The 10,506-nt window shown below is 42.4% G+C and overlaps 2 protein-coding genes across 2 annotated transcripts; one reads left to right on the forward strand and one right to left on the reverse strand.

The window, feature by feature from the left end:
* Window positions 1-58: 58 nt before the first annotated feature.
* Window positions 59-3,282, forward strand: LOC147233596 (claudin-34-like). Its single transcript, XM_086148569.1, has 2 exons — window positions 59-258; window positions 1,694-3,282. Exon 2 carries the CDS (start codon window positions 1,823-1,825, stop codon window positions 2,507-2,509), a length of 687 nt encoding a protein of 228 aa, XP_086004695.1. The 5' UTR covers window positions 59-258; window positions 1,694-1,822; the 3' UTR covers window positions 2,510-3,282.
* A 1,491-nt stretch (window positions 3,283-4,773) lies between these two features.
* Window positions 4,774-9,970, reverse strand: sumo1 (small ubiquitin like modifier 1). The gene is made up of 5 exons (XM_086148570.1): window positions 9,745-9,970; window positions 9,245-9,319; window positions 7,124-7,201; window positions 6,938-7,009; window positions 4,774-6,805 (listed from the first exon to the last, which is right to left on the reverse strand). Exons 1-5 carry the CDS (start codon window positions 9,754-9,756, stop codon window positions 6,737-6,739), a joined length of 306 nt encoding a protein of 101 aa, XP_086004696.1. The 5' UTR covers window positions 9,757-9,970; the 3' UTR covers window positions 4,774-6,736.
* Between the last annotated feature and the right edge of the window lie 536 nt (window positions 9,971-10,506).

Below are 10,506 nucleotides of genomic sequence, written 5' to 3' on the forward strand. Positions count from 1 at the left end.
ATGAGAAGTGAAACCAGTCCAATCATTTGAAGGAAAATACCCAGTTATGAGCGAATGAGCCGTGCCGGTGAGTTCCAAGGTCAGTGACCTGCTGTGATTTAAATAAAGGAGGAGGAAACCCGTCGCCGCCTCCGTCTGAGCCATAAAACGTCAATGATTGATGGAGCTGCCAGGAAGAAATGATCCGCCGTTTCCCCTCCGACAACAAAAGGCCGAAGATTTCCTCCCGCCGACGCTCTGTCGCTCTGAGGCCGACAGGTACGTGACTTCACGTAAAATCAGCTAAAACCTTTAAAAGTTGTTTATGATCCATGTTTTTGTTCTGACCTCAAAACAGCCTGTTTGAGTAGTACGTGTTTAATGGTTATAGTATCATTGTATTGTGATATAAATGCCATAATATTCTTCAGTTGTTTCCTTCCACCTTCAAGATGGGTCTTTGTTAGGAAGTCATGACCAATTATATCGTGGTATTATAGATATTTCATATTACAAATACTTTTTTTCCTCAATAATTACACTTTTGTTGTGTTTTCTCAGGATCGGGTCTGTAAATTGTTGGGATAAAAATGTTTAAAAATAATTTGCAGTTGCTATATAAATGAATCCAAATCATTAAAATGGGACAAGACAGTGACCAAAACATGACAATTGAAATTTAAGAAATGTAAAAAAAAATGTAAATATTTCCGTTTCTATTTCTCTCTCTGGAATGATCCGGGATATTTCTGGAGATTTGAGAGAAATAAATCTTGATGCAAAAAAAAAAAAATTCAATCTGTTTTTACATTTCATTTTTTATGACCATTTCAAAAAATCTGACCAAAGTTTACAATGAATGTGTTACTAATCATTTATGGGCAAATAATGAGATCACGACACGTGCTGCTCACTTTCGCATACTTCACTTTAAACATCTGATATATTTCAAAAATAAGGCGGGGCTGTAAACTCTCAGATTAAACAAACTACTTTCTATCATCTTTTCCTTTATCAAAACCTTGAGATGAGCTGTGAGAAAAAAAATACTCCATTTTTTAGGCTGTTTTAATTTTTCAAATGATTCCAATGTCAGGAAAAGAAGTCATGTAACAATATATAATGTGTAGATGGCAGAGGTGAAGATGTTGAGGTTCTCTTTGGGAGCGACCAGGATGGAGAGGATCAGGAATGAGTCCATCAGAGGAACAGCACATGTTAGATGTTTTGGAGAGAAGGTCAGAGAAGCCAAACTGAGATGGTTTCCTCATTGGTTTCCTCATGCACAGATAGGGAATATATTGGTAGACAGATGCTGGAATTGGAGGTCTAGAGGAAGACCAAAGAGGAGATTGATGGACGCAGTGAGAGAGGATATGAAGGTAGTTGGTGTGAGAGAGGAGGATCCAGAGAACAGGGTTAGATGGAGAAGGTGGATTGGCTGTGGAGACCCTGAAGGGAAAAGACCAAAGGAAAAAAAGAGTTTGTCACAGGGGTGCAGGACATGTATGACCGAGACAAAGTGATGATTGAGAGGGTTTGGACCCGAACACTCCTCTGTTCCTGCCCAAACCATGTTGAAGGTTGCTGAAGGTGGAGCTGCCAGGCAGGAGGTCCAGAGGAAGAGGCTGTGGAGACCCTGAAGGGAAAGAAGAAAATCAAAGTTGTCACTGTTTGGTGAGTGTGTTTCCTTTCTGGTGTTTTGCCGAAGCAGCGAGCTGAGAGCGCCGACTCGACCCGCCGCATCACCTTGATTGGGGACGGATGACCTCCAGAGACCGGGGAGGGATCTTTCAAGGATGCCCCGGTCGGGTTCTCCACTCCGGTTCTGATCTGGACCTCTATGACCCCCCTGGCTAACTCGGGCCACGCCCAGCTGGCCGCCCTCTGGTTGGGCTGCGTGGGTTGGACGCTGACCGGCGCCTCCCTTGGACTGGTCCAGTGGCGGGTTTGGCTGGTTCCGAACAGCGACGCCATCAGCTCCGGGGTGGCCTGGGTCGGAATCTGGAGGACCTGCTTCAACAGCTACACCCTGGTGACCCCGGGTTTCCAGAACATGCACTGCACCTTCATGAGGACGACGGCGGACTCCACGCCGCCGGACATCATGGCGGGTCAGATCCTCATGGTGCTGTCGCTGGGGGCCGGCCTCTGCGGGAACGCCGGCGGCGTTTACGGCCTGAGGAAGGTCGCGTTCGGGATGAAGGAGAACTTGCGGACGTGCTTCCTGGTGACGGGGGGTCTTCTCCTGTCCGCCGCCGGGCTGTCCCTCGTCACGCTGTTGTGGAATCTGTCTTCCGTGGTGAACAACCAGACCATCCGTTTCACCCCGGAGTTCATGATGCCCCCGGCACCAAACTCCCAGCACGTGGGCTGCGGCCTCGCCGTGGGCCTCGTGGGAGCCGTCTTGATGGTGGCCTCCGGCGTCCTTTTCTGCAAGTACAGGTTGCCGCGGAGACCGTGGAAGAAAAAGGTCCGGATGAACACGACCGTCGCCGAGGGGAACGAAAATCTGGCGTTTGAGTTATAACTCACTTTTAATCAACAGTTGTTGGATGGGGAATATTTTTAGCTTGGCTAACTCTTCTCTGTTTTGACTTTTTTTTTTAATTGACATACATTATATGGCCAAAAGTGTTGGCTCACCCGTCCAAATAATCAGAATCAGGTGTTCCAATCACTTCCACGGCCACAGGTGTTTAAAATCAAGCCCCTAAGCATGCAGAGTGTTTTTACAAACAGTGAATTCCAGCGTGGATCTGTGTTAGGATGCCACCTAAATATTCCACAGTCGACTTTCAGGTGTCTTAGAAGAACAGAATGGGTTTCCGCGTCAGAGAGCGACGCAAAGTGTGTGACACACACTGCCCCTTCCCATTGACCCTGGAAATCTAAGCTGGCGATGCAAGTCACAAAACAGCGAATGGAGCCTTAGCTTAGCCATGCTAACCACCGCTCTTCTTTTAAGTTTGAACAGGAAGCGGTGCGCTTCTTGTTCCTGCTTCCGTTGTCTGGAAACCCCACTTTCGGTTGGATAAATATCGACTGACAGACCAGATGTCAGAATTTTTCTGTCGACAAACTATTTTGTCTTTATTTTGGTCAGGAGACGTTAGCATGCCAGATGTGATTGATGTATTGATAACATTGACTTGTGTGACCGATAACGCTTGAAATGTGACCTCTTTAAGCACTTTTTCAATGTATGCCGTCTTAAGCTTCGCCAATTTACTCCAAAGGCGGCGATTGATCGCGAAAAAAATCTGTCAATCAGGATGGAACTCGGAAAAACTACAATAAACAATGATGTCAGCGTGAATGTCAACAGTATTGTTTCCTGACTGACCTTCCGTAGGCCGAGACCATTTCTGACCGTGACCTACTTACTGGTCCTCCTTCAAGCAGCACATTTCCTCCATCGAACGCTGCGTGACTCATATGTGGACAAAGTTTGCCAAAACAAATGCCTCCGAAAGGAACGCGTTGCCCGAGTGAACCGACGACGCCACCGAGATCTCTGGCTCTGATTTCACGCAGCGGAGACGTTCTTAAAGTCGTGGCCAAGCGATCCTGGAAATCCATCTTTTCCCAAGTATATTTATAGGCCATCAATCACATTTGTAAGTACTTTGATTTGATTTCACACACAGGTGATCATTTTAGTTAATTTATTTCTTTTGACTTTGTCCACCAAATGCTTTTAGTTATGCACTGAAAAAATATAATAACCCTGGATATCTGTTTCACAATCATTACTTACTGCTTAATAAATAAGTCATTGGCGGTTTTTTTCTTATTTATATTGACATCTCTGTTAAGAAAAATTTCTATATATTTTTATAAAATTTCTATAAATTTTCTATATGTATATCTATATATATGATTTTTTTATATATATATTATTTAACCAGTAGTATCAAAATTAATAACCATGACAGTTTTCAGGTTATTTCCCGTTTAATTTTGGGTTAAATCAAATTTTTTAACATTTTATTCATTTTCACTTCAGCTTGACATCATTTTAAATCCATCTCTTGTAGGTTCCGATATGATCTGTTGATTTTAAAAGCATCTTTTTTTGAGCGTCCCAATAATTCCGCCTGCTCTGCTTCTTGGTTTGCCTTTTTGTGACGTCGACCTTCCTTCTCTTCCCAGAAAATATGTGGTTGCTCTGCTAAAGAGTGAAACTGATGTGCAAACATAGTTTTCATCAGCTCTGACCCGGGCGGACGTCCACACCCACAGATAAGTGAGTTGTAAAGCCTTTATTACTTTATGTAACATTTGTTGCCAGTATGTCTGCTGGCAGGATTGACAAGGTGAAGCTACTCATTTAGGCTAAAAACTAAACTTGGGGAAAAAAAAATAATAATTAAAAAAAAAATTAAAACTCGTTTTGATGACGGGGTAAAATCTACCTCTGTATTATTATAATGAAATATGATTTCCCAGGCCTGAAACGTTACTTGCACATAATTGGGTTTCAGCAATGTTTCTAACATTTATAAATGTTGTTTTTCAGTTACATTCATTACTTCGTTATATTCTGAAATTGTATTCATGGAAAAAATATATAAAGAATGAAGCGGGGGTTGCAAATGAGAAATAAATCCACTGCTGGTTTGTCGAGGAAAAGAAGCCTCTTTTTTTGATTAGCGATGGAAGAATGTCTTTGTTTTATGTGAAATATGTCCTCGGTACGGTGCAGGTGTGCAAGGTTTTTTAAAAAAAATTAAGACTTAACTGCTACAGTTTAGGTTTGATGTGCGATCACATGAAGCACAAGACCCAGGCTTTTCTTAAATATTTTATTCAAAAAAAAGAAGCAAAAACCTCATCTCGAGAATTTCAAACCATCTGTATCAACGTTCCTCCAGCTGACAGAGCGGTTTCGGGGCTCCAATCACAGCCCTTCCTGTTTGTCACTAATGCAATTGTTAAATTGTTTTTAAATTTGCTGCAAATATATCATTGGAGGTTATGTTCTCCCTGCCGATTGGTCAATTCATTTACAAGTACACGATTTAATTTTCCTTCTGGTAAAGTCGATCACATTTAAAAAGGACAGCGAGCCTCCCAAGCGGAACTTGGAAACAGTACAGATGCAAGGTTTCACTCCAGAAACAAACAAAAAAAAGCTCTTAAAAACAAACGGGCGTCACCGTCGGCAGACGACACTCTCAAAAGATCTTTCCAGTCTTTCCACGAGCACAAATCCGTCCAAATCTGCAAGATATGGCCCCCCCTCCCCCGTCAGCACAGAAAGAAACCCCTCGCATTTGAAAGGAAAACATTTGAGATACAAGAGGCATCTCAGTCACACTGACACCCAATACAACATGTACAATTTAAGCACAACTATCCTGGGATTTTTTTTTTTTTCCCCATTAAAAATGTGTCAAATATCTAACGCTACAGACCGGACGCTCCTGCATTCCACCTGCTGGAGGTTAAAAAGGGGAAATGAGTGAAATGCCCTGAATGTTACGAATGTCCAACTCTTCTGCTGCGCGTCCTTACAAAAGCAATGAGGAGAGTGAAGCTCGACACACAGACGGACAGCACTTTCAATGAAAATCCCCCAGGAGAGGAAACAAGTCATCGCTCTGACTGCGATGTTTTCAAGAATTCAGCATTTTCTCCCACCCCCCCACCCTTTTTTAAAAAAAAAAAAAAACGATTAGGAACCCTGAGTGACGTGAGCGTGATTTGAACAAACCCGTGAGCCGATGTGGCTTGATTAAGAAAACAAAACCGACTGCTGTTCGTCTCTGCGGAGCGTGATTCGGGAAAAGCCGTCAGGAAACAAACGCAAACTTGGGTCTCACTGCTGCTGAAGCATCTACCACCTTTTTGAAACATGATTCTCAGACAGTTCTTTTTTTTTTTTTTTAAATATAACATTAGATATAAAAGTCCTGAATGGACAGACATGTTCAGTGAGACATTAAAATATTCCGTTGTATATGGGGTCTTTTTGCCTCCCAGCTGTAGACTCTACTTCAGATGCCGATACTTTGGAGACTCGGCCAGATGTCGGCAGCAGTGTGACGTACAAAACAAGCAGATGGTGGACAAGATGTTGGTTTGTTTTCTGATGGCCATCACAGACTCTTAAAGCTCTGGTCCATCATGTTTGCCTGTTAGCTTCAAAAGCTAGCCCCCGGACCGCCTCGGCGTGGATGCTAACTTTCACCGCTTCGGGCGTCCCTGAACGCAAAGAGAAGGACGGTTTATCACCAAAAGCTGTAGCTCAACGTCGGCGGCTGAATTCGAAGACGATCCTATTGACCGATGTTGGCGAGGAGTCGGACGTGAGGGGATCCGATCCGGACCCGACGCTTCCTCAGTTCATGAGTCGGTGAGCGTGCGATATGAACGGGTTGTTAGCTTTGGACAAACTCAAGGAGTGACATCGGGATCCGTTCCGGGTGAAATGTCGCTGCGAAGAGCCTGCGATCACAGACTCCAGCTGCCGTCGCGCAAGAAGACAGGGTGAGAGACAACGGAAATGTGGAGGGAAAAAAAACAAACAAAAAAAAAACAAACAAAAACAAACCCAAAACACTTGTGTTGAAAATCTATTGCTTGGGGCGAAACGACACGAGTCGCCTCGGTGTCGTCCTTCACCCGAAGCCTTGGAAGCCCTGATAAGAGTCGGGTTTTTGATCCAGATGGTTTGAAAACAGGGAGAAAAAAAAATACATACATTAAAAAATAAAATACAAAATAAGAAAAGAAATAAGAATGTGGGGTTTTAATCGTTCCAAAGTCCACCGGTCTGTTCTTGATACACCTCAATGACGTCCTCATCCTCCATCCCCAGCTGGGGGCGAACAAACAAACAAACAAACAAACACACACACACACACACACACAATGTTGGGAGTTGCACAATTGTATCTGTCTGAGTCAATATAAAGCAGGATGGATCTCATGAACTGAGGAATGAGTTTACCTCTTTCGGAGTTTGGTTGTCTGCGATTCTCTGTCCCTCAAACAGAAACCTTAGCGTGCTCGCAGGGACGCCCTGTGAGAGAAAACACACACACACACACACACACACACACACACACACCGGTGATGCGACCAACCTGGAATTAGCGGCCTCTTTTGCGTTCCCGGGGACGATCGGGTCTCCTACCTGTCTCTGGCTGTACGACTCCTTCAGCTTTTTTAAATGCGTTGTCATTTTCACCTTGAAGTGGATTTCGCTGCTGTCCTGTTGATGGAAGGGCGAGGGGGTGAGAGGACGTCCAAAACATGTTTCCCTGTTGCGGTCTGGCGAAATATTCATGGTGGCGCGACACTCCGACGGAGGAGAGAGAAGGTGGAGACGACCTTCCACAACAGGTGTGCGGTTGATGTTGCAGAATCTGACAGATTCCAGTCGTTACTCGAAACAGGAATTACCGTAATTTCCCGACTATAAGACGCTACTTTTTCCCACAATGCGGCTTAAACAACGATATGGCTAATTGATGGGGGGGGCTAACGAGCTTCACGACAACAAAACATTTAGCATCGTCACAACGGGCCCATGAAATAACCATGAAATTGTGAGGCCGTTGAATTCCGACATTTAAGAAGACGATTTTAATGGTTTTAGTGCGCAGGAGGAAGACCAAGATAGCGATCAGCTGGAGGAGGACAAAGCGGGGATGGAAAATGGATGGATTGTCTTATTTATAATTCATCTTTTTCATCAGCTGTGTTACAGGCGCTGTTTGGGGGGGGGGGGCATTTCCAGTATGAATTAAAAAAAAAAAAAAAAAGTTTGTGTAAATATGTCGTTACAACGTGGACACCTGCGGCTAATAAGCAAGTGTGGCCTATAAATGTACACATTTATTTCGTTATTTATTTTTACCCGGTGCGGCTTATATTTGGGTGTCTGGAAATGACGGTGGATTGCGGATGGATGAATGAGTGAAACTGTTGCACCGCCTTCCGGGTGAAATACAGAGGACGCGTGACAATGTTGAAATACCGTCACCTGTGTGAGTTCACTTTTCAATTCACTAAAAACTTTATAATTTGAAGACGAACCTCCTGATCGTGACTTTTTTTTCTGTAAATAAATCTTCAAAATCTGCTGCTGAGTCACAAACATGCAGCCCTGAGTCAAAGATGTTTTTAAGGCAGATTCAAATATATTTGTCTCTGCAAAAAGTCATCTTCAAATTGCAGTTCAGGCAATATTCGCTCTACTACGGCGTTGCAATACAAGCCTGTGACAGCAGTTACATCTCATTCATGACAAAATTCATGTTGTCAATTCAAATATTCGACACAAACTCTTTTTAGTGTGCACATCTTGAGGCATGATGGTAAGACAATGTAATCATTTAATTTCACAGTGTATCCACTGAACAATGTTTAATATACTCCAAATACAAACAGATTTAAAATGACGGATTTGTCAGGTCAAATGTATGTACGAGAGTTTAGTCGACCAGAATCCAATTACAAGCTTTTTCTAAATGTTAATAGAAGTTTATTTTTGCACGAAGAAAAAATTTCTTGTACATGTACTCAATTCTTGCACATGTTTTTCTTTTTTTAATTCCCTTCATTTATTGTTTTTTTATGAATCGGTTCAAGTAGATTTCCAGGTCACGCCTTGTTCATATTGAAGCTAATTCACACACACACTTTTAAGACACAACATTGACTCGTTTTAAAAATCGCCATGTGAATTGATGACGTTCACCCCACAATGCTGGGGTACACATTTCAGAAGAACTGTCCTCAACTAATCAAGATTATTAACAGGTAGTGATCAATATATATTGGTCACATATCTATTGCAAGCTTATCTTATGGCAATGGGCTTTGATTCTGTTATTAAATAAATCCCACAATTATGGCCACCAATAGGAGAGTCTATATGCTCTTGTAGGTATGATTTCTTTTTTTCCTTGAATTATAAAATCCAGTTGACATAAGAAGGGTGTGCAAAAATGCTCAAGCCCACACATTTTCAGTCAGGGTGATGTTATATGATTTTTAGACCAATTACTGTTTGCCTATTCATCAATAACTTGTGTTTAAAATGTCATGTGTATATATTTATGTCAATTAAACTCACTTTAAATGGCACAAACAAGAATTGAAGCATCCAAGAGTCAGGGGAGATGATGTGACACTTCACCAAAGAAGTGAATGTCAGGGAATAAACTTAGACTTAAGATCTGGCGTGTTAAACCTAAAATGATTTTGGAAATAGTAAAAATAATCATTTTAGAAGGATCTGTCATCTTACCTGGCCGATGACTTTTAATTTGATATACTCTCCATCCTTCTTGTCCTCCGCGTCCTGGCCGGACGGTTTTGTCTCCTACGAAAACAAAACACACACACACACACACACACACACACACACACACACACACACACACACACACACACACACACACACACACGTCAAACGGCCTGCGGGAGGGAGAGTTGATGTGTTTCCGACACTCGTCCTGACGCAGCCGCCCGGTCGGCGCCTTCAACCGGCAGCCGAAGTGCGACGTTTACCGGGCACAACTTTGAAAAGCAGCAGCTAGCTAACTAGCTAGCTGCTAGCTACTTAGCCAAACAGCTAACCAGCCGCCTAGCTACAGGGCCTGACGCTATTAGGCTAACAGTTAGCACGTAAGATGAGAGATACCACAACGCTGCCCACCGACCCGATCAATAAAAATAACAATTCTCCCGCTTTTACATATCACCCGCAAGTCAAACGATAAAACGCCTCAAAAAGAAAGCTCTTACCGTGTCTGACATGTTTGTCCTCGGAGAGTGACGACAGAAAGGTACCGACAAAAGCGCTAGCTTCCAGTCGCTGCTCGGAGGGCTGATGTTATGAGAAGGTAGCAGCGGAATTTACGTCCAGCCTCTCCGGACTTTCAAAATAAGAATCGATTCAGATATTTCTGACTCCCGGTTGTGATTTTAGTTAATTTATTTTGTAATCTAGTTTTATTTTTGATTTGTTTGTTTTTAGCGCTCGCTGGAATGCGCAAGGGGTCAGCGTCGTCTTGTAATAAGTCACCATAGAATACATTAGATGACTCATAAATAATTGCATTTGCATCCTCAGTTTATTTAATGATGACTTTTTCTGGGAATATTTTGTCGTATTTTGATCATCTTCATACGTTATTTCTAAATTTGCTTCTATTTTCTGGACTTGAATATATTTTTCTTTTGTTTGTTTGCTTTTGTAATTTCGATGTGCTCTCCAGAGTTCACTCCAGAAGTGTACAAAGACATTTAGAGGAACAAAAAAGGAGAAATTGTACCAATTAAGACTTATTCAAAGGAGTGCACAAATTAATCTTACTGAATTTGATGCTGAAAAACATGCATTCAAGTTTAACTTTGCTTTATTTCTGAATACAATCAAACCTTGAGTTGTGGGTGTAAATTCAAGTTAATGATTCAAATATTGTTTATAATCTCTTCGACGGACGATTCTAAAACTTCCTATATGTTTATATGTAATACAATGAACATGTCTTTATGATGCCAATA

The sequence above is a fragment of the Fistularia commersonii genome, chromosome 6, assembly GCF_037954325.1.
Source record: "Fistularia commersonii isolate RoL2024-O1a breed Wild chromosome 6, RoL_Fcom_v1.0, whole genome shotgun sequence".
NCBI classification, from domain to species: Eukaryota; Metazoa; Chordata; class Actinopteri; order Syngnathiformes; family Fistulariidae; genus Fistularia; species Fistularia commersonii.